The sequence below is a fragment of the Nomascus leucogenys genome, chromosome 17 (assembly GCF_006542625.1).
Source record: "Nomascus leucogenys isolate Asia chromosome 17, Asia_NLE_v1, whole genome shotgun sequence".
Classification (NCBI taxonomy): Eukaryota; Metazoa; Chordata; class Mammalia; order Primates; family Hylobatidae; genus Nomascus; species Nomascus leucogenys.
Genome location: NC_044397.1, coordinates 78804874 through 78829573, shown reverse-complemented (window position 1 = coordinate 78829573; position 24700 = coordinate 78804874). Strand labels below are relative to the sequence as shown.

General features: G+C 42.1%; 1 protein-coding gene across 4 annotated transcripts in view; it reads left to right on the top strand.

Annotated features, from left to right (window-relative positions):
- SNX10 (sorting nexin 10) overlaps nucleotides 1-24700 on the top strand; it is an 83139-nt gene that overhangs the window by 52354 nt on the left and 6085 nt on the right. For 2 of the 4 annotated variants that reach the window (XM_012496974.2, XM_030795866.1), the window contains exons 2-5: nucleotides 2614-2660; nucleotides 17460-17546; nucleotides 20941-21041; nucleotides 21452-21550. In XM_012496974.2, the coding sequence (XP_012352428.1) occupies nucleotides 2637-2660; nucleotides 17460-17546; nucleotides 20941-21041; nucleotides 21452-21550 (311 nt within the window). In that variant the 5' untranslated portion in view covers nucleotides 2614-2636. Of the gene's footprint in view, nucleotides 1-2613; nucleotides 2661-10232; nucleotides 10361-12519; nucleotides 13325-17459; nucleotides 17547-20940; nucleotides 21042-21451; nucleotides 21551-24700 lie in introns of those variants that run through there. The other 2 variants (XM_003270442.4, XM_030795868.1) reach the window with 2 other exon arrangements.

Here is a 24700-nt window from a genome sequence, read left to right as displayed (position 1 = left end):
CTTGAGCCGCTCCTTCTCCTGGCCTCCTCCCCTTGGCACGACCCAGGCCTTCTGTGTAGAAGGCCTTTTTCCTTTTGCTTTCCTGGCTATCTCACACCATCCTTTAGGCCTTATCGGAAGTGCCATTTTCTCAGTAAACCCTCTCCACCCCCACTTAGTCCCTCGATTCTTTAAAATTTTGTTTTAAATTGTAAAAAAACCCACAACTTAAAATGTACCATCTGATCCATTTCTAGGTATACAGTTCAGTGGTGTGAAGGATGTTCACCTTGTTGTGCCGTTGATCTCCTGAACTCGTTTCATCTTGCACAACTGAAACTCTGTACCCACTCAGCTGCCCCACCCCCTCTCCCTCCCATACTTGGCAGCCACCATTCTACTTTCTGTCTCTGAATTTTTTTTTTTTTTGAGATGGGGTCTCTAACTCAAGCTGGAGTGCAGTAGCGCAATCTCAGCTCACTGCAACTTCTGCTTCCCAGGCTCAAGTGATCCTCCTACTTCAGCCTCCTGAGTAGCTGGGACCACGGGCGTGCCACCACACCCGGATAAGTTTTTGTTTTTGGTAGAGATGGGGTTTTGCCCTGTTGGCCAGGCTGGTCTCAAACTCCTGACCTCAGGTGATCTGCTTGCCTTGGCCTCCCAAAGTGCTGGGATTAGAGGCGTGAGCCACCGCACCCAGCCTCTTCCTCTGAATGTGACTATTCTTGGTACTTCATACAAGTGGAATCATACAGTGTCTGTCTTTTTGTGACTGGCTTATTTCATTTGGCCTATGTCCTCCAGGTTTATCCCTGTTGTGTGTTTTTCCATTCCTATCATTTCCACGTTATAATTAGGAAGTCGCCTCCAAAGCTCTGAGCCTGCTGTGTACTCCACCATGTGTCCTGTTTCCACCTCAGCTCACGGCACATAGCAGGAGCTCCACAAAGAGTGACTGAACAGAATCTCCAGTTCCAAGCCCAGTCTGTCTTTCCAACCTAATCTCGACTGGTCCCCTCTTGACTAGCTTCTTATAGCTGCAGCAATAAATTACCACAAACTTGATATTTAGAACAGCAGAAATTTATTCTCTTACAATTTGGGATGCTGGAAGTCCAAAATCCAGGGGGCAGCAGAGCCGTGCTCCCCTGCAGAGGCCCTAGGGGAGAATCCCGCCTTGCTACTTCCAGCCCCAGGGGCTCCGTGGCTGGGGGCTGCATCCCTCCCCCTCCTCCGTCTTTGTCTTCACATGTTCTTCTCTGTGTTCTCCTCTCTTTCTCTTATATGGGCACTTGCCATCAGATTTAGGGTTCACTCCAGTCATCCAGGATGATCTTATCTTGAGATTCTTAATTATATCTCCAAAGACCCTTTTTTCAGATAAAGTCACATTCACAGGTTCCGTGGATCGGGACATGGACATATCTTTATGGCAGCCACAATTCCACCCCACTACACCCTCTGAGAACCCTGTCCCCCAGCTGATCTGGCCTGGTCACGATCTCTGGACCATAGGGCACGCTTTTCACCAGGCTCTGTGGGTGTTGTTGTTGCTCCTCCGCTCCCCTGGAGGTCCTGCTTTTTTTCCTTGAACACTGAGATCCCCTGCTCTCCCCTTCCCTCTCCATGGGTCCTCTGACTGCTCCAGGGGAGAGGGACGCCCTTCCTCTTGGAAAGCTTCCTGCTGCTGCCTGGATGTGGCTCGCTCGCCGCTTCCAGAGGCCCTGTGGGGTCTCTCGTCTGTACCTCCACACAGCCCTGGAGGCGGAGCTTCTGTTCCTGCTTCCCTGTGTTCCCTATGGTGCCAGTGACATGAGTATAGAGACTCTGGGAATACGTGTGGGGGATAATACGGACCCGGAAAGTGGGCTCAGACACATACCGATACTACCAAAGTGAAGGCAAATAGTAGACCTGCAGTCATAGTCACCCTCAGTTGTAAGAATACATATGTGTGGATATAGGCAGGGAATTTAAATTTGCTTTTTGTTTTTGGCAGGGAGCAGGTGTTAAATCTAATGAACTTACATACCAAGTGGGTTTAAAGAACAATTGACAACCCCAGAGACATGCAGGGCCTGGAATCAGACAACAGGCTGGCTGCACTGCTCAGAAGGTCAGAGTCAAGGTCCTGACTTTCCCCTGCTGAGGGCCACACCATCTCTTATGTGACCTCTGGAGTAATTTAAATGTCACAGGAAGGGCCTGATCCCAGAAGGTTTGAGTTTCCGGTAAAAGCCTCAGGGCTGCCTCTGGTGGTGGATCTCTCTGCGCGTCTTTTCCAGCCAGCATCCCCCCCGCACATGGCTTCTGCTCCCCGGCATCTCCAGCTTCCTCCCCAGTTCACTAAGGCTCCAACCCCAGCCTGACTGGCTGGCCTTGCAGTTTGAAGGTCTGTCATCGTCCAGCTGCCTTGGACTTGTTGGGGTCCAGAGTCCTCACCCCTGGTGTGGACTGATGTTCACCTTGGTCCTGCCAGCAGGAGAGGGCAGCATGGGAGGAGCCGAGGCTCACATGTCAGGGACTGTGGGGCGGGGGGGCTCTGTCAGGGGATTTGGGTTGGAGGCCATGAGTGGTATATCCACTCCAGTTTGGAGGTTCCAAATCACCCAGTGTGGATATCTTATTTTTCAGATTGATCGTGTCCTGTGCTGAAGATGTTTCCGGAACAACAGAAAGAGGTATGTCATCACAAATCCAAAAATAAATAACTCACATATTTTGGTTCACACGGGTTAGTTCTTCATTCACGAACCATAAACCCATGGGTTGCTAGAGGAGGTTTCATGAAAGACCAAAGGCCCACCCTCCTGTACCTGCTCCTCCACTCCCACCATTGGTACCTGCATGGCCTTCATTTTGGGTTCCAGTGACTCAGCTGTGGAGCACATTCCCACCCACAGCTTGTGACTCAGAATTCTCCCAGGCTCTGCCTCCCATCCCTTGGCTTGGAGCAGTATCCATCCAGTCTGCCTTCCTGCTTTTCTACTCCATTGACTCATCCCTGAATTCTCCTTCCTTCAGGTAGCAGCCCAGGGGAATTTCTGCCATTAGTTTCAGGTTTGCCACACTTCTTGCCTGGGCTCGGTTTCATACAACACAGGCAAAACTGGCCCTTCTATCTGCAGCCTGGCTTCCTAGACCTCCATGCCCACCCCCTGAGCCTCTCCCTGACTGGGAGGAGCATAGGACAGCCCTCATGCGAGCCCCAGCTGAGTGTCCCTCTTTTGGCAGTACCCATTGCCCTGCCTGCTGTGGTGCAGTGCACATCATCACTTGGTGAGGCTGATGAAGTGGAGAAGCAGCACAGGGGCCTGTCTAGGGAGTGCGCACACACACACACACGTGCACACACATACGCACGAGTCACACATTCACACAGTCACATGGTCCCAGCTCACCCTGCCCAAGTTGAAAGCACCAAACAATTTATTTCAGAGAATCTTTGCAGAAAGTCCTTTGCTAGCTCTCACATCTTTAATTTCAGCCCTATCTTTGGCTTCAGGTTCTTCTCAGCAGTCCAGCCTTACTTGCATCCCTTAACTCTAGGCTGGGCTTCCCCATTTTCAAAGGCAGTGTTTTGGTTTGTTTTTTAACTTTTAAAAATTGGGCTAGACGGGCATGGTGGCCTGTGCCTGTGGTCCTACGTACTCGGGAGGCTGAGGTGGGAGGATCGCTTGAGCCTGGGAGCCAGAGGTTGCAGTGAGCCAAGAGTGTGCCACCACACTTCAGCCCTGGCAACAGAGCAAGACCCTCTCTGAAACCAAAAACCAAAATAATTGGCCGGGCACCATGACTCACGCCTGTAATCCCAGCACTTTGGGAGACCGAGGTGGTTGGATTACTTGAGGTCAGGAGTTCGAGACCAGCCTGTCCAACATGGGGAAACCCCATCTCTACTAAAAATACCAAAATTAGCTGGGCATAGTGGCACGCGTCTGTAGTTCCAGCTACTTGGGAGGCTGAGGCAGAAGAATCTCTTGAACCTGGGAGGTGGAGGTTGCAGTGGGCTGAGATCATGCCACTGCACTCCAGCCTGGGTGACAAAGCGAGACTATGTCTCAGAAAAAACCCACAAAAAACACAAAAAAATCGGGCTATAATATGTATAGTAAAATGCATAAAGTGTTCCAATCTTACGTATGTAGCTCAATGGATTTTTGTCTTTTTGTTTTAATAGAGACAGGGTCTCTCTTTGTTGCCTAGATTGGTCTCAAACTTCTGGCTTCAAGCAATCCTCCTGCCTCAGCCTCCCAAAGAGCTGGGATTGCAGACATGAGCCACTGAGCATGGCCTAAATGGATTTTTATATACCTGTGTAACTACCACTCAGATCAAAGTATAGATGTTTCTGGCTCCCCAGAAGGTACCGTGTGCCCCTTTCCAGTCAGTCCCCCTCACTTCCACCCCTAGAGGTGACCTTACACAATTCCTATACCAGGCTTGCTTTTTTCCATCTCGTTTTAAGTAATACTGAGACCAAGCTGCTTGTTCCGGGAAATACCCGCCCATGAAGTTAATGAAACTGCAAGGTTAAGGGCATAGTTCCCACAGGACTGCCCTCGTTTCCAACACCAATTGCAAGTTTGGGGTTTTCCTGAACCACCTTCAAGTTTAATAATTCACAAGAAAAACTCACAGAACTCAGAGCGGTTATCCTCACAGATGCTGCTTGTTATAGAGAAAGAACACAAACGAGAACCAGCCAAAGCAAGAGCTGGACGCATGGGCAGTCAGGTGGGGTCCAAGGGCAGAGCTTCTGGTCATCCTCCCAAAGGAGCCGTGGGCAGAGTTATCCTCCCAGCACCCATGTGTGACAGTGTGCAGAGTCACTTGATGTAGCTAGAATGATCGCCTGGCTTCAAATCCATTGCTCTTAGAACAAAGTCAAAACACCTGCACGTGGTCTCTAGCACTCTGCGGGATCCAAACCTCCTTCTTTCTCCAGACTTCTTTCCTGTGCCCCACCTACCACTCCAGTGCACTTCTTGTTCCTTATTTCAGAGCTTATTTTAGAGCCTTGAATGCTGCATGCACTCTGACCCCCATGGACTTTTACAGATGTTTTTTTCCACTGCCTGGAATAATCTCTTTCCCTAGCCTTCGTACTGTGTTGACTGGCTAACTTCTACTTATCCTTCAGGCATCAGCTTAGAAGTCAAGAAGAAACTTTCTAAACCTTTAACTATAAAAGATATTTTTATCTAATCAGCTCCTCAGCAGCACCCTGTAGTCAATGCCAGTTAGAAATAGAGAAGGTTTAGGTCAAGCCTTTCAGTATCCTAGTGTCTGGTTGTTTAGTGGAAAGTAATTCAGGTTCCACCTAATTGAATATGTAAGGACCAAATGCAGTATGACTGATTGTTTTGGAATCTAGACCAAGGGTACACTGAGTATGGAAGCACTTTTCTCTCAGTACCCACAGCAAACATTACTAATTAATCATGAGGTTGGCACGTGAATTGAGATTTATTTACCATCCTTGTAACAAGATTCATACAGCCTGGGAGTGACATCTTGGTTCTATCTAAATGGTAGTACTGACCTTAAAATTCAGTAATTTTTTTTTTTTTTTTTACATTTTGGGGGTGAGGAATCAAATGTAGTCTCTCTTGTTAAAACAGCTTTATGACTGTAATAAATCTAGGAAGAGGAGAAAAGGGAGTGAGAATCTCCCTTGTTAGTTAAACATGTTCCATTTGCACATTGGTTTGAATTCCCAGGAGAGCAGTATCTGAGCTGATGGATCTTCTCCATAAAAAGGCCTTGGCATTGGGCCATTGTGAAATTAAAATGAATTCAGATTCATTCATGCATGCAACTTTAATTTACAATTAAAATATTATGGTTATTTTAATAAGAATAATTAGATGGACCCAACTGAATCAACTCTTCTGTTTAATGAGACAGAACCCAGACTCCAAATGGAAAGGCAGGTGGCTGTGACAGGAAGCGCATTTCAGACAGTGTCTTTCGTGGAGCTAGGCATTTTTATTCTTTTTATATTCGAATGTCCAGAGTGAGCTGTTTGATTTTTCTGCACTACTCAGGACGCTTGCCTCAGCCTTGCTGAACTCATCTTGTGGGGTGTATGAGTGAGCATTTGCTTCAGCTGCACACAGTCCCTTTCATGGAGTCGGACATTCTTGCCCAAGCGCCTGCTCCCTCCTCCGTAAGGGCACTGGGCTCTTTCCTTGGCACAGGGCTCACTTGATGTAACTAGACTGTTCCTCCCTGTGTGATGTGACCTGAAGTGTGGGCTGAAACCCCTTTTGAATGTATGTGTGCATGTGTGCATATCTCCCCTGCTCTCCTGGATCATGATGGCTGCATTCTACTTTTAGAGATTTATCCCTTTAGGATAAGTGCTTTTCTCCTTCCCAATGCACATACTTCATACTAGGTATAACAGCAGCTTCTAGGCAACTACCAGTTATTGACACCTTAGCGATGATACATCCATCACTTCCTTGGCAGGGAATATCCTGAGTAGGGCAGGCCGAAGTGGGCCCCAGAGAGTTGCACAAACCATGAAGACCCCACCACTGAGGGAGGATATGGGGCACTATGGGGATAGCCGGCAGGGAGGGATGTGTTGCCATTTTGGATGAGCAGCCCCTAAGGTTAATATTAATATGTCCAAGATATGCTTATGCTGACCCATGGTAATATTTTGGACTTGCTCTAGGAAAGCATGCTTTTGCTATTGGGAAACTGACTGGAAACTGACTGGGCTGGAACTGATGAATATCATTAACAAATAAATAATATTTTCTAGGATCCTGTGATGCTGGTACTTTGATGGGAAGCAACAAGACAAAACATTTTCTCACTCCCCAAAACCTAAATTTGTTGTTCCTCTCTCCCTCCTTTCTTCTTCCTCCGTTTTTCCCCTCCCACCCTCCCTCCCTCCATTTTTCTCAGTCTCTGTTATACTCATTATTAAGAGTTCCTGTTTGAAAAAATAGTTAAGTTTCTATAAGAGGCATTTTACAGTCTTCTGTAAGCAAAGAAAAGCAGCTGGGAATATTGTCTTCACACATACACACCAGGTTTCAGAGAAGGCTGCTATCATTCTGAGCACTACATTTGTGTTACAGTTACTGTGAGGACTGATATTTTTTTCTGAGCCTGTCCCAGAGAAAGATCTTCCTTCCTTTTTTTTTTTTCTTAACCCTTCTTCCAGATTTTAAAATAATTGTTCACTGCAGAACATTTTTGGAAAAGTATACAGGAAAAAATAAAACTTTGAGCTATTTCTTTCTAGTCTTTTTCTATACATATATATGTCATTTTTAGAAAATTGAGATCATACAGAATTTATAGTTTAATATCTCACTCTTCCAGCTTAGTGTTCTAACACATTTCAAGAAATACTTCACCAGCTCTGATTAAATTAGAAGTGGCTTAGAAAAAGAATTAGTAAACATAAATTCGAATCTTCACATTGTTAAGAAACGAAAAAAGAATAACTTTACAGTGGAGAAATCTGACAAACACTTCCTCAGCCAGGTGATCACTGTTAACACCCACAGTGATGTTACGTTACTAGCATGTGGAAGTGATATCACCTGGAAGTGATAAAAATGGCACTTTACCCTCTGAAATAGATAGCCTTCCTTCCAAAAACCTGTAACACCAATCATGAGGCAAACATCAGACAAATCTGCAAAATACCTACCAGGGCTCCTCAAAGTGTCAACGTCATGAAAAACAAGGAACGCCTGAGAAGCTGTCACAGCCAAGAGGAGCCCAAGGAAACACAATGACTAAATATAATGTATCTCGGGTGGGATCCTGGAACAACAGATGAATGACATTAGGTGAAAACTAAAGCAATCTTTTTTTTTTTTTTTTTTTTTTTTTGGAGACCGAGGACTCGCTCTGTTGCCCAGGCTGGAGTGCAGTGGCGTGATCTTGACTCACTGCAAGCTCCACCTCCCGGGTTCACACCATTCTCCTGCCTCAGCCTCCCGAGTAGCTGGGACTACAGGTGCCTGCCACCACGCCTGGCTAATTTTTTGTATTTTTAGTAGAGGCGGGGTTTCACTGTGTTAGCTAGGATGGTCTAGATCTCCTGACCTCATGATCTGCCCGCCTCGGCCTCCCAAAGGGCTGGGATTACAGGTGTCAGCCACCAGGCCCGACCAGCAGTCTTAATAAAGTATGGACTTCAGTTAATAATAACATGTCAATATTGGTTAATGAATTGTTACAAATGCAGCATGCTAATATAAAATGTTAATAATAGAGGAAGCTGGGTGTGGGATATGTAGGACCACTCTGTACTATCTTAGTAATTTCTCTATATCTAAAACTGTTTAAAATAAAAGGTTTATTTTAAAACAAATAGCATTGACATATATATGCTCACATAAAAAGATCCTGAAAGGTTGTACAGTGAATAAACCAATAAACAAAATAGTATTTATAAATGTAGGTTATGCTCCTGTTCGTGTTAAAAAATTGCATAAAGCTGGGTGTGTTGGTGCATGCATGTAATTCCAGCTACTTGGCCAAGGCAAGATCACTTGAGCCCAGGAGTTCGAGGCTGCAGTGAGCGATCATCAATAGCCACTGCATTCCACCCTATGCAATGGAATGAGACCTTGCCTCTTCAACCCCCAAAACAAAAAAATACACAAGGTAGAGATGATAATATAATGAACCCCCATATATGTACCTACCAACCAGCTTTAGCAATTTACTAAACTCATTATTAACTCATAGCCGAGCTATATCCCCACCCCAGCTATTTCCTCCTGCTACCACAGTCAATTATTTGGAAACAAATTCTAGACATTATATAATTTCATCTGTAAATATTTCAGTATGCATTTCTAACAAATGACCTTTTTTAAAAATGAACCACATTATCACATGTTAAATAATTAAACAATTCCTTCATATCATCAAATATTCAATGTGCAAATTACCTTGATTATTTTGAAAAAAATTATATACTTGGTTGTTCTAATTCTCTATTTAATTAGGATTCAGATAAGGACCACACATTGCATTTGGTTGATACATTGTTTAAAGTCTTTAATTCTCTCTTTTCCCCCTTTTGCAATTTATTTGTGGAAGAAATTGCATCTTTTGCCTTATGGAGGTTTTCACATTCTAGATTTTGCTGATTGCATCCTTGTGGATGCCAATTATTTCTTATTGCAGAAGAGGAGGTTTTTTTTTTCTGCACTTTTTCTAATGTGTTACAAGATACGAAAAGGTAACTCGCTGATTTGGGATACTACTTGTGTAAGGAAACTTGCAACATTGTGAACTATTGTAAGTCATATAAAAGGCAGGTCTAGCTAAATCTCATCCACAGTTGTTTATCCTGAAGTAATAAAAGCTTTTCAAAAAATCATCATTCAGTACCACCAGAGGATGGTATTTAAACATACTCTATGCTGTAGAGTAGCAAGTAATATCCCTAGTCATACGTCTCTTATTTGTTACAGCTGTTAATTAGGAAATAAAGGAAGGTTGCTTGATATATTCCTTTTGCCCTTCTATTTTGTTATTTGTAAAGAACATAGTATATGAAATGTACTAGATTTTAGTTGTGAGATTGTTATATGGGGGTCCTGAATAGCACTCTGGTGATTAACACACTGGCAAATGCTTTTTTTTTTTTTTTTTTTTTTTTTTTTTTTTTTTTTTGAGACGGAGTCTTGGTCTGTCAGCCAGGCTGGAGTGCAGTGGCATGATCTCGGCTCACTGCAGCCTCTGCCTCCCAGACTCAAGCAATTCTCCTGCCTCAGCCTCCCGAGTAGCTGGGATTACAAGTGTGTGCCACTACACCTGGCTAATTTTTGTGTTTTTAGCAGAGACGGGGTTTCACCATGTTGGCTAGGCTGGTCTCAAACTCCTGACCTCAGGTAATCCGCCTGCCTTGGCCTCCCAAAGTGCTGGGATTACAGGTGTAAGCCACCACGCCCAGCCCACACTGGTAAATTCTATAATCATTAGTTGTATGGAAAAGTACCTAGCGCACTGTTGTTGCACAATATATTTTAAGTGAATGAATGAGTCCCCAGTGTAAATACATGAACATGTAAAACACTACTTTGAAATACGAAAGAAAATGTCCCAAGAAAGAAGAACAAACTGAGACAAGTTTACATTTTTATGATAGAGAATTCTCATCAAAGCTATGAAAATTAGTATTCACTTAACACCCAGACATTCTGCTTTATTAGCTTTCGTCTTTTGTGATCTTTCTGTAATCTAAGTAAATATTTTTACAGTTAACACCTACTCATCTTTACTGTGCTACAAAGATTCAAACTAAGCTATGATGGAAAATTTTAAAAAACACACCTATCACAACGGCTAAAATAAAAAATAGTGGTAATCCCCCTGGAAACTGTAATAGGTATGTATGATATATCATTGTGGGGTTAATTGTATTTCACTAGTGGTTAATGATGTCGAACATCTTTCTACGTGCTTGTTTGCCATCTGTATGCCCTATTTGGGTGAAATGTCTCTTCATGTCTTTTGCCTGTTTTCTAATTGAATTCTATTTTTTAAATATTGAGTTTTTAGAGTGAGTGAATGAGTGTTTTGAGACGGGGTCTCTCGTTGATGCTGGAGTGCAGTGGTGTGATCTCAGCTCACTGCAACCTCCCACCCACCCGCCAGGCTCAAGCAATCCTCCCACCTCAGCTTCTTGAGTAGCTGGGACTACAAGTGTGAGCCAGTACACTCAGCTAATTTTTAATTAGTTTTTAAATGTTTTGTAGAGACGGGGTTTCACCATGTTGCCCAGGCTGGTCTTGAACTCCTGAGCTCAAGTGATCCTCCCACCTTGGCCTCCCAAAGTGCTGGGATTACAGGAGAGAGCCACCTCACCCATCTGATAGTTGTTTTTTTTTTTTTTTTTTTTTAATCTAGATTCAAGTCCTTTATGGGATGTGTAATTTGCAAATATTTCTTCAATCTTTAATTTGCCCTTTTAACCTTATTCACGGAATCTTTTGCAGAGCAAAGATTTTTAGTTTGGTGAAGCCTGATTGATCACTTTTTCCTTACGTGGATTGCCCTTTCGAGATAAGTTTAAGAACTCTTCTCCTAGTCCTAGGCCGAAAGATTTTCTTTGATTTTTTTTTTTTCTAAAAGTTTTTCTAAAAGTTTTCTCTGATATTTTGTGTTTGACATTTACATCTGTGGTTTGGTTAGTGTTGATTTTTGTATAAGGTGCCCGCTTTAGGTTGAGGTTCATCTCTTGGCCTGTGGATGTCCAGTTGTTCCATAACAATTTGTTGAGAGGCTTTTCCTTCTCCTTTGAATTGTTTTTGCACCTTTGTCAAAAATCAGGCGGGCATATTTGTGTAGGTCTCTCTCTGGGCTTTCTGTTCTCTTTCATTGATCTACTGTGTCTATCCCTCTCTAGGACTCCATTGTCTTGCTACTGTAGCCTTAACATTGGGAAGAAGGCTTCCTCCCACTTTATTCTTTTTCAAAAATTTTTTGGCTATTCTAAGACATTTCCCTTTCCGTATAAATTTTAGAATAAGCCCATCTATGTCTTCAAAAAAATCTTGCTGAGATTTTTTATAGGAATTGTGTTAAACCTACAGATCAATTTGGGAAGAATTTCTCTCTTTACTATGTGGGGTCTTCCAATTTATGAACACAGTGTGTCTCTGCTTTGATTCCTTTTGATAGCATCTTAGATTTTCAGCATAGAAGACCTCTGCCTTTTAAAAAATCTTACTTGTCAATCAGTTGGTTAATTCTGAAACATTTAATATGCACTTACTATGTGCTAGTACCATGCTTGGTGCTAGAAATACAAAAATGAAATACAAAGCTTTAAGAAGCCAGAAGGACAGAGTTTGAGACTAGCATGTTGTCTGAACTGGCATTTTAGCTAATAAAAGCAGAAAAAACTTCCCCCTCCAAAACAATACAATTACAATGAAATTAGAAATTGCCTAATATTTATTATTAGTAAAAGAATCACTAGATAGAACATGTTTGAGAGTACAGTCTTTGGAACAAGGCAGATCTGAGTTTGAAACTTAGCTCAGACTGGTCATTTGACTTTGGGCCAGTTGCTTAAGCTTTAGAAGCCTCATTTAAAAAATCTGTAAAGTAGGATGAGAATATACTGAGCTCTGAGGTTGTTGTAAAGATTGAAGAAAACATTTGTGAAACGGTACAATGCCTGCCACGTGTCCAGTGCCCTGGTATAATACAATACAGTTATTTTTATTATTAGTTTCATCTCACTTAAGGGCTAAGGAGAAAAAAAGGGTAGAAGTGGATAATGGTCAAACCTGGGGTGTGGGGATGGGGGAAAAACAGGGAACAATGAAATCAAAGGCTGATTATTATAGGATAACACAGGAATTAGATCTTCAAAGAGTCTAGGAGTCTTTCTTTAGAAGTCTGTTTTCACATGGAGAACAGCAGGGACAGTTAGTCCCTAACAGTTAGACAGTTAGTTAGGGAATTAAAATTTTAATTCCACTCTGCCTGGCTTTTTCATACTACATATAGTCATTAGGCCCAAGAAGTCATTAAAGTGTTTAATAAGGTTATTAAATTGACTAACTGCAGCTGCTGAAGCAATTTTCCTAGGAAATCCATATGATTCTAGGTAAGGGGCTGTGGAACCGTCCTCTGTGGCTGACAGCCTGTCAACATTCCTTTGAAGGATGGCGGGCAGTGTCGTGACGGATGCGTCTAATTAAGAGATTAGAGGTGAACCTTGGCTTCCTGGGTGTGCTATTTGTAGCTGAGAGTATGGGGAAACTTCACTAATTCCTACTAATTGCAGAGTGGGGGAGGAAGAGACCCATGTGAATTATAGAATATTTTAAAATAAATGTACTTTTATTACTTTCAAGTACATATTTTAACTCCAACTAGGCTAACAAATTGTTGCCTGGTACAAGTCTTAGGGGACTAAGTTATTGAAGCTATCAGAAGGATTTTCAATTATTTCTATGTAAATAGGTGCTTCTGGAGTTCTTTAGGGTGCTAGAAAACAGTTTGTTCTCCCAGATCTTAAACATTGCTCTTGTATCCTTATGCTGTTAATTGGCACATCCTTAGAGGAAGGGGTTTGTTAAATTAAGATAAACTTTAGACCAGCTGCTAAATAACTTATCATTAATTCATGGAGCCCAAGAACCCAAGTAGATGAGGTTTTAATTTCAAATGAAGTTTGATTTTCCTTTCTTGAAGGCAGTTTGTTTATTCCTGCAGGCATTTATTTATTCATTAAATGATACTAATGGAAGGCATTGGATGTAGGAGGCATTCAAGTCTTACAAGACAGCCTAAGCTCCCCTACAGGAGTTTAGCGTCTGCTAGAGGAGGCCTACAGGTAATTACAATACAGCACAGTAGGATGTGGTGAGTAGGGACTATGCCCAAGGCAATCCCAGAGACGTTAGGGGCTCAGAGGAGGGTCAAATAAGTCATACTGGGTGAATCTGAGAAGGGTTCCCAGAAAAAGTGATGACCGAGTTGCATTTGAAAAATGAATTGGAGTTGGCAAAAAATAGTAGAAGAAAAGAGAAGATAAAAAAAAAAAAGGCAGTAGGGTGGCCTAGCAATCCAGGCAGAGAGAACAGCTTAGTTAAAGGCATGGAAGTGTGAAATGGCATGTTGCTTATGGGGACCTACGCTTAGCCTTTGAAGATAAGCAGAGTGAAAATCATGAAAGGCTGTATTGTGCTAGCTGAGGAGTCTGAACTTGAAGGTTATGGGGCAGCCTTTGAAGGATTTTCAGCAGCAAAGCAACATCATCAGATACGTGTTTTGGAGCCATTCTTGTCTTCATGTGGGGAATGCACTGGATATGGGCCCAGAGATAAATTAGCAGTTCTTGAATTAATGTTGGGCAAGAGGTCCTTGAACCAAGGCAATAGCAGAGGGAATAGTTGTCAGTGGTTCCAAGAAGAATGACTATGAAGGACTTGGTCTGTGTGGATTTGGGGAATGAGTCAAACAGAGGGGTCTGGGAGAACTGGGTTTCTAGCTGGGGTTGGTGGGAGATGCTCTTCACTGAGAAGGGGAGCAGGATGCTGTGGGAAGGGTATGGACACGACGTGCTCAAGGGACTTCTAGGTGGATCAGGCTAGAGGCTGGATCCATGGGAGAGGTGCCTGCACTGGGATGGAGCTTTGGGTGGGGACCATCAGCTCATGCGAGGGGGTTGAATGTGTTTGGATGAGGTCACTCTAGAATTGCAATAGTGTGCAAAGAACAGCAGCCTGGGATGGCTCTCAGGCACAGAAATGTTTCAGGATGCAGAGAGGGAAGAAGTTTGCCATCCACAAGAGAATAGTGATATTTAGCACTCCAAATTAAAGATTTTCAGGATTGAAACAATATGTGGAGTCTTAGTGCTGCAATTAATTTTGAGTGTGCATTTAAAAGTTTAAGAGACACACACACATACACAGTGACAAGAGTTGGAAGTGAAAAGCATAGATGAAGAGCAGAGTACCTGGATTTTTGCATGTTTCCATCCCTGGGCAGAATCTGCTTTATCACACTGTGATTAGGGGATATTATGGATATTTGGTTTAAAAATGGTTTTTTAATCCCTCTTATAATTTAGAATATGCTTTTAAGAAATGACGGTTGTCTCTTAATGCGCATGAAAAAATAAAGAAATAGAGAAGAAGAAATAATGGCCAGGGCACAGTGGCTCATGCCTATAATCCCAGCACTTTGGGAGGCTGAGGCAGGAGTGTTGCTTGAGCCTAGGAGTTCAGAATCAGCCTGGGCAACATAGCAAGACCCCGTCTCTACAAAAAATTAAAAAATTAGCTGGGCATGGTGGCACCCGCCTGTAGTCCAGCTACTGGGGTCAGGGTCGGCTAAGGTAGGAGGATCATCTTAGCCCTGGAGTTTGAGGCTGCAGTGAGCTGAGATCGTACCACTGCACTCCAGTCTGGATGACAGAGTGAGACCCTATCTCAAAAAACAGAAAAAAGAAAAGAAATAATGGCCAAAGAGCATCACTATAGTGTTATCTTGTGTTTTTTTTTTTTTTACCAAGTCTTGCTGTTGTTGGCCCGGGCTGGAGTGCGATGGTATGATCTTGCTGCAACCTCTGCCTCCTGGGTTCCAGCAATTCTCCTGCCTCAGCCTCCTGAGTAGCTGAGATTACAGGCGCCCACCACCATGCCCAGCTAATTTTTGTATTTTTAGTAGAGACAGGGTTTCACTATGTTGGCCAGGCTGGTCTCGAACACCTGACCTCAGGTGATCCACCCGCCTCAGCCTCCCAAAGTGCTGGGATTACAGGTGTGAGCCTCGCCTATCTTGTTCTTATTCTGTCCCCTAAATGATTTTAAAAATACACAATGAAAATATTTTAAAATAAGACTTTTTGGAACAGTAATTCATAACCTCTGTCTACTGAAGACAAGCAGTGGGACAGAAGTCTCCAGTGCAAGGACAACGTGTTGCCCTAGAAGGTGAAACTTGATAGGGGCAAAAGTTATTTTCAGAGTGTGGTGTATTTTTTTGATTAAAAAAAAATCCTCTGTGATGAAGAGTCTCATTTAATTATCTGCGTGACTCAATGGAGGTGCTTTGTCCAGAAAGCCCCCGATCTCTCTTTTTCTTCTGCTCTGAAGTGTTCATAGCCTGCCTCTCAGATGTGCCCCAACAAGCAATAAGAAATGCCTGAATTCCAGCCTTGGACTCCCAGTCTTATCAAAAAGCTATAATATTTAAAATCAAACTCAGCAAGTTTATGATCACTGAGTAAATAAGTTATACTTAAAAACTTCTGTGAAACATGATACTTTTTTGCTGTACATTTTCAAATTTTTAAACTAAACCTATTTAGTAAAGAGCACCTGTTAAAAAGTATTGTTTTAATTTTTTTTTTTTTTTTTTTGAGATGGAGACTTGCTCTGTCGCCCAGGCTGGAGTGCAGTGATGCGATCTCGGCTCACTGCAACCACCACTTCCTGAGTTCAAGCAATTCTGCCTCAGCCTCACAAGTAGCTGGGACTACAGGCACACGCTACCACGCCCAGCTAATTTTTGTAGTTTTAGTAGAGACGGTGTTTCACCATGTTGGCCAGGATGGGCTCAATCTCTTGACCTTGTGATCTGCCTGCCTCAGCCTCCCAAAGTGCTGGGATTACAGGCGTAAGCCACTGCGCCCAGCCTATTGTTTTAAATTTTACCCCAGGTTTTCTATTCTTATTATCTTTATAAAAGAACAAAATTATCTACTGTATATGATTTTTAATATCCCTAACTTCTATGTATAACACAAAGATATTATGAAGATGAAATGATTTAACGTAGGGGAAATGTATTTTAAAAATAGAAAAGTATTGGCTGGGCACGATGGCTCACGCTTGTAATCCCAGCACTTTGGGAGGCCGAGGCGGGCGGATCACAAGGTCAGGAGATCGAGACAGCGGTGAAACCTCGTCTCTACTAAAAAATACAAAAAATTAGCCGGGCGTGGTGGCGGGCGCCTGTAGTCCCAGCTACTCGGAGAGGCTGAGGCAGGAGAATGGCGTGAACCCGGGAGGCGGAGCTTGCAGTGAGCCGAGATTGCGCCACTGCACTCCAGCCTGGGCGAAAGAGCAAGACTCCGTCTCAAAAAAAAAAAAAAAAAAAAAAAAAAAGAAAAGTATTATGTGAAAGAAGGTGTTCCTCTTTCTATTAATAAGTTATTATTGCTTATTCTCATGTGGCTGGGATACATGCACAAAGTCAACTTCAACCCTCTTTGCTTACTTTTCCCATGAGCTTTGGTATCTTTTCTTTTTCTTCTTTTGAGACAGGGTCTCGCTCTTTTGCCCACGCTGGAGTGCAGTGGCACACTCAAGGCTCACTGTAGCCTCCACCTCCTGGGCTCAAGTGATCCACCCTCCTCAGCCTCCTGAGTAGCTGAGACTACAGGCATGCACCACCGCGCCTGGCTAATTTTGTATTTTTGTAGAGATGGGGTTTCGCCATGTTGCCTAGGCTGGTCTCAAACTCCTGGGCTCAAGAGATCCTCCCAAAGTGCTGGGATTACAGGTGTGAGCCGCCATGCTTGGCCTGGTGCCTTTCTTATTTGTGTCCTAGGAAGCAACTTACCCAGAAGGACCCATTGTTTCAGTTTAGAGAGATGAAGAAAGCAAGAAATGATCACTTTTTAAATTTGAAAAAAACCTGAACCAATTATTTAAGATTAAAAATTAAAAATCAGTTTTACAGTATACTTTGTCTGCAGATAACCAGTAAAACTACCCAGAAGTGCTCCCACCTCAGTTTTGCATTATCTGAAAAGTTCCATTATGTGGCAAAAGTGTTTTCTAGATTTGCTCGTGGTGCCTGATTCATTAACTTTACTTCTTGTTTTTTAAAGGATTACAAGTACCACATTGGTTAAAGCTCATTTCAGTTTTGTTTTAGTGCAGTCGTTTGCTCAGTTCTTTCCAGTCCTACTTGCAGTTCTGAAGAATATTTCTTTGTTTATGATGCCATTACAGGAATTTGTAAGTGTCTGGGTTCGAGATCCTAGGATTCAGAAGGAGGACTTCTGGCATTCTTACATTGACTATGAGATATGTATTCATGTAAGTATGTAGTCAGTAGAAATAGTAATTTTGAGGGACTTTTATGGGATACATTTTATGGGATAAAGTTGACACTTGTAAAAGTTTTTCTCATTCAAAGAACTGAATTTGAATGATTACAACTAATGCTTTTATCTTACATGAACTAGTAAGATGGTTCCTAAAGCTGAAAAATTACTTATTTGAATCCCTTGTTGTTCCTTTGTTAATATTAATATTTTAATGTTTATTGCCTTCACATTTGAAGATGTGCATGCATCTAAAATGCATGGGTAAAGAGTACTTATAGCTCATTAATGGCATTTCTCATGATCTGCTGTAGCATATTTCTGGATAATATAATGCCTGATAACCTTCAAGTTTGAGAGGATATAGAGTTCTTTGGAAAAGAGATGTGTGGTGTTTTATATATAGAGTCAGAAGGTGGGAAATGGATATGTGCAATTATTGTGATTAATTTGTCTAGAATCTGAGTAATTAATGTAATGAGTAAGCAACTAGAAATGATGTGCCTTGCGTGGATCCTACTGTATCACAATCTCTTGAACAGTTTTGTGTGGTGTGTGGCCTTCTGTGACCATCTTAAACAAGGGTAAGCAAACTTCTCTGTAAAGGTAGTAAATATCTTCAGTTTGTGGGCCATACAGTTTCTGTCGAGACTACTCATTTCTGCTGTTGCAGGTGAAAAGCAGCCACAGACAGTGCATAAATGAATGAGCATAATTGTATTCCAATAAAACTTTATGTGCAAAGACAGGTGTCAGACCAGATTTGGCCCTCAGGCTATAGTTTATTGGCCCCGATTTTGAGGATAATACTTTTTGCATCTAAATCAGATGCATATCAGATGCAAACTAAATTAGTTCAATTGGGGAGCACAGAAATTGACCCAGATTGTATCCGTGACTTCATAGCACAAGTGGAGTAAAATTTAGCCGTTATTTAATCTTCCCATTGTAAATAGCTAACTTGGTGTATTGGACACCCAAACACCAGCCGTAGAACTTTTCTTTTTTTAAATTCTCCTTTCTTCTCTTTTTTCTTTGAAGTTTCCCCAACTTCGAAAATAAAAACTCAGAACTGCTTTTTTGATTGTGTTGTAAAGCCATTCCAGGATATGCCATGTATTTTGATTCTGTTTTGGTTTTACTTGTAATCTCACACTAGACTTGCATTCTGTGTGGAAACTTATGACTGTATAAGAATAAGCATTTGAAGTAAAATGAAATGTTTTTAGTTGCCTTCTAACTTTCTCTAAAAAAAATGTGTGTCCTTATCACGCACTTCATGATAGGCATGAAATTTAATTATTCCCAGGAGTTAATGAAAGTATAGATTCTGCTCTGCTCTATAAATAGCCTGATGTAAATTCAGAAATCTCCATCTGGAGCCAGAAATGATGGGTTCCACAAATACTATTTGATGGTGTCCTGGCACTTTTCTGAAATGCCAATAAATTGACAATGGATAAGCCTTGGCTTGGTGGACAGCAAAAACAAGCAAATAGATTTAGAGGAACTTAATCAGTTAGTGACCTCAGTATCCTCTAATCTTGAAGAGACTTCCACCTGTCATACAATTAAAAGTGAATGGCAGAGCTAGGGAGTTCTGGTTGGCTTCTCTTAGTTGTTAACCCATAGAGCTTTGGAGGTAGAGAAGCTGGTCTTTAACTTGTTTAAATTAACCTCACGGGAGATGATGTCACACAACTCTGGGATCTTAACGTTTACTTGGAATTTTAAACTAGTAGACCCTAGAGCTGGGTAGCCATCATAAATACTCCCCTGAACCTGCCCTGCAAATGAAGGACTTAGGGATGGACCTTAGTCTGGTGTAGATACCAGGTGGATTTTTAGTTATTGACAACCACGGTGGTTGTGAGCAGAGAAATTAAAGGGAATTTAAATGGACCCAGCCTGTGTCTGAGATGTCAGGAATCCCTGTAGTGGTCTGGCATTCTTTAGGGAGAGGGTACTGGGAAGATACCTGCTCAAGCCTTGTTAGGGGACTAGTTCTGGTATAATATGGTCTGCAAACCTAGTCCCCAAGGAGCACATTAGAGTGAGGCCCTGGTGTGTTATAAGTCCACCCACAGGATGTTATTTGCCACAAACTCCTTCCAGTGGGTTTTGCTGCCATATTGTTAAAGATAATGGGATTTAGACCAGTGGCTACCTTGGGGATGAGCCTTTTAACCTGTCTACATTCTGAAGTTTTCTGAACTTTACAAAGCATAAACATACCAGGAACCATGTCATATATTTCATGACAACAGTTTGAGAGCTAATGCACATAATTACTTAGATTTCCCAAGGAAAACAATCACTGGGCATATTAAGTGGTAGAATAATAATTTTGAAATAGTACTGATCTTGGGGGTAAAAAATTGTTTCTCATTTAGATTAGAAAATCGGATTTTGAAATACAGAGAATAGAGATACTCATATTTTCAAAAATCAGGAGAAACAAATATTTTGCTAGTCGCTTGTTTTACTCAAAGGAGAATATTTACTCTTGTCTTATGTTTACCCAAAGGAGAGGCATTGCGGCTGAGCTTAGCATGGGGACACCATCGGTGGCTTTTTCCAAGTCTGCCGTAGGGTAGCTGGAAGGAAACCAACACTTAGTAACTAACAGTATTATTAATAGATAACATTGGCCAAGTGCTTATTATCAATCCTCACAACCACCCTGTGAATTAGATGTATACTAGTTCATCCCATTTTAGCACTGAGGAAACTGAAGTTTGAGTGACTTGCCCTGTAGCAGAAGCAGGACTGGAATTCCGGTCGGCCTGTCCTCTATGCCAGATGCTTATCCCCACGTACCATGGTCATTCTCTGGCTCGGACGGACATGCTCCCTCTCACATACAGTAGAGAAGGGAATGCTGTTCTCTAGGATTTCTGGTGATTTGTATGATCTGCAGGGTGGCCATGTCAAGGAGATGAAGATTTCTGCAATGTCTCATAAAGGGTCGTGAGGAGGTGCCTCTAAGCCCCAAAGGCTCCTCCAGCTTACGTGGATGGTGGTAAAATGCAACGGATGAACCTGAGCTCCTACCTGTCATTTATATGTTAGGATTTATTTTTTATGATTTATTCTTGAAAGCAGTGCTCATAGGTGAGTAGGAGGCTCCTTCAGGATGCAGGGAGTGGCCAGGTCATACCTCACCGTGGGGCAACACTGCTTATTTCCATCATCCTGGCTGTCTTCAGGGCGGTTATGTTCCTGGGTTATGTGCAAGATTTCAGAGTACTGGCATAAATATAAATATATGTTTGGTGGTTTAAATCCTATTTAGAATGAATATTGAGATCATATTGTGAATTATAGATACAAGAAATGCATTTTTTTCCTCAGGTAAGACTCATTTTTCTACTTTTTCTGTACAGACTAATAGCATGTGTTTTACAATGAAAACATCCTGTGTACGAAGAAGATACAGAGAATTCGTGTGGCTGAGGCAGAGACTCCAAAGCAATGCGTTGCTGGTGTAAGTGATTTAGAGTATACTGAGGAGACTTTGTCATGATACTCAATATTTAAAATTGATGTTCATTAAGATATATAAGATATGAAGGATTTTTATAGGCTTTTGCCTTGATTACAATATGTAGCTTTAGTTTTTTAGCTACTGCATCTGAATTTAAAATTTATCACTTAAATTTCACCAACTTTGATGGGTATAGGCCATGAAAGGCCTCAGAAATGTTTACAGATGGGTTTTTCTTTAAGCTGACTTCCTCATACCCTTATTATATAACTATATAATGTACAATCATAATTATAGAATAACTGTGTGATAATAATCATCATACATAATTTGCCTTCACTTTGAGGGATTTCTGTAACAGAAGCACCTTGAATTAATCATTTAAAAACATTTTTTTTCTTTCTCCTAAGACAACTGCCAGAACTTCCATCTAAAAACCTATTTTTCAACATGAACAATCGCCAGCATGTGGATCAGCGTCGCCAGGGTCTGGAAGATTTCCTCAGAAAGTGAGTGTCCAGAAACTTCTGTGGCCAGACAAGGGGTGTGAGCAAGTGCTTTGCAAGAGCTGCATGGTGGTGTGGGGAAGAATGTTTCTGTTTCTGAAATGCAAATAATCTGCACTAGAGCAAAACCCAGTGGTCCGTTTCCTGTATTAGAGCACCATCTTGTGGCTCACATCATCTCGTACATATTTGGGACCAAGTCTTCTAGAAAGAAAACAATGAACAAATTGAATTAAATAACAAATATATGGTCCTTTAAGCTGTCAAGCAGATCCAAATGACATGGGCGTTTAGCTGACAAAATTAAAAATTTGCCAGGAAACAAATATGCCTAATTATCAAAAGGCGCTTCTTAAAAACTGTCTTTGTTTACAATGCTTAGAATTAACAGACCAAAATCAGCTCAATAACAGGCTGCTAATATCCTTCTGGGTTCCTGTAATGGTTTAACGCTGATCTTTGAAGGGAGTGTTTATAAAGGAATATTTGGTGGCATGTGAACAGTCTCAGTGAGTTATTAACTCTGGATTACTCTGTGATGGTGGGTATTGCAGTTAAAGCTGCCTGAGTTCACACTACCAGTGATTTCCCTCCCCCGCTCCACTTTTTGGAATGCTGGAATACCCAGAATGCTAGAGGCCATATAGCACGCTGATTTACACCTAGACTCCGCGGCCAGGCTACCTGGGTTCAGATCCTCACTCTGCCACTTACTAGCTGGGGGCTTGGGCAGATCATTTACCTCCTCTGCCTGTGTCTTCCCATCTATAAAATGGGGTAATCATAGTACCTACCTCATAGGGTTATTGAGAAGATTAGACGAGTTAGTGACTGTAAAGCACTCATGACCGTGTCTGGCATGCAATGTGTGCTATCTTCGTGTTATTTCTTAATGCACTAGGCATGCACTTAGACAATTAAGATAATGCTGTTATTATCTTAATGCACTTAGACATGAGACAGCTTTTGCTTTTCTAATTTCCAATTTTGTAGATAAGGAAATAGGCTGAGTCATGTGACTATTAGTTACTGACAGGACCCAATCTCCCGAACTGTTTCTTTTTCTAGTAGTTTCAGGATCTGAAGTCATCTCCTTTGGGGTTCACTAAATAGGACCTTAGATCTAGCCTGAAATAATATACTGCCTCCTCCCCATTTGGCTCTCTCATAAAGGGTTTGGATATTAAGTATGCACATTAATATTAATATTTATTTCTATTAGATTGACTTAGTGCCTTTCCTTTGAAGGTGTCCTAGAGGCATACAGAAAGATCCAAGATTATAAATTGAGGGAGAGTGGGCCAATGAAGAGAAGCCAGAGGAATAAACATGGCAAGAGACCAGAAGAACTGATTAGCAGAGCCAAGTCCTCCAAAAACATTTCATTGTATTTTTGGGGGGTATCACAGGCATGGCAGGACAGAGACCTGGCCAAGTTTTTCCTGCCCTTTCCCCTAGAGGAGGCCTCTGATTTTAATTGTTGTCTCTATGAGGCCCAGGTGGCTGATGGCCTCTCCCTTGAGATGTGGTCCCTGCCACACAATTCTACAGAATTGCCTGTCACTCTAGTGTAGAACATGTTGTCCTCGGGGAGCTGTGGCAGCTTGTCTTCTGTAGGAAAGTCTTATTTCAGGTCAGAAGACTGCACGTGCCTCTGAATTACATTGCTAGTTAAGTGCAGGATATGTGTTTTTGACCAGGAATTACTTCGTTGTTTTGAACACAACCTTTCTATCCACAGTTGATCTACCCAGATTAATGACCCCGTGAGTGTCATTCAGCCATAGTGGGGTTATGCTTGTGCCAGGTTATTTTTGCATAGTGCATGGTTTGACTGTTTGCTGGTTGTATTTGATGCAGATGTCATAGTAGAAAGTGTCCTGGTTCAGGAACTCAAGAAGCCAGGTTCTAGGTCTCCCATAATCATGGTTCCTGGTTTTTTTTCTAGCTGCATGTGAGCCTTGGAACAGTCACTTCATTCCTTTTAAGCCTTTGTTTGCTATAGAGTGGGATCATGTTACCCACACAGAGCCAACCTCACTGGGTGGTTGTGTCCTACAGATGAAAAGGACTTGAAAAAAACACCAAAAACCATGCAGCGATCCTTCATTCAACAGATGTTGATTAAGCGAATGCTTTGGGCCAGGCTGCGTGCCACGGACATAGGACTGCACAGAGTGAACAAGTCCTTGTCCTCCTGACACTTCCATTCTAGTGGGGAGCACTGTGTACATATCCAGGGCTATGGCTAGATTCATTAACACTGAATCTGGATTGTCATCCAACTGGATTGTCAAATCATGGAATTGGCAGGGGGTTCTCTTTTGATATCATTTGTTCCACTGTGGTATGTGAACATTTGTCTACAAGTTAGTATTTCACTTTAAAAATGAAAGCTGATGCTTCTACACAGCCTAAACCTGAAGGAAGTGAGGAGTCAAATACCACAGGGCTGGCTTCAGGCCTGACCTGAGCTCTGCAGCCCCTGCTGACCCTCCCCAGCCTCCCTTCTGTGTCCTTCAGATCTGTGCTTGCCCGGGTTGTGTAAGGTAGCACCCTCCATGTCTTTGCCCCTGGTGCCCCCTCCCCTCACCCAACCTGGGTCCACTTTAGGAAACTGGATGTGATGTGTACCTTGGCACTGTGTCTTGGCCCCAGTTTGACATCCTCTGAGCCCCCATTGGTTACCTGTTAAGTAGGGCCAGCCATCAACAGCCCGTACCTTGTTTGTAGAGGAATTTTAGGAACCACAGCATTAAAACACGGAAACATGCTTGTATTGTAGGTTTTTACCATGTATTTTTAAAGCCTGGTTTTCATGTGAGTTTTGAAGTTATGAACCAGAAGCACTAAATATGTTCAAACCTTTTGGAACCACAATGTCTTTGTATATGTGTATATATACCTATTTTTCTTTAGGGTCATTTGTGAAATGATACATATGTAGTAAGAAAGTACTGATCTTTGTAGAGGAATTAGAAAATTGTTTCTTTGACTAGGTGCCAAATAAGAATAATTTCTACCATTTATTGAACACTTTCTACGTGTTTGGCATTTTACATGTTTTAGTCTCAGTACTAAAAATCTTAGGAGTTGGGTATTATCTCAGTTTTATAGATAAAGAAATTATAGGAAAGGTGGACGTACTATATG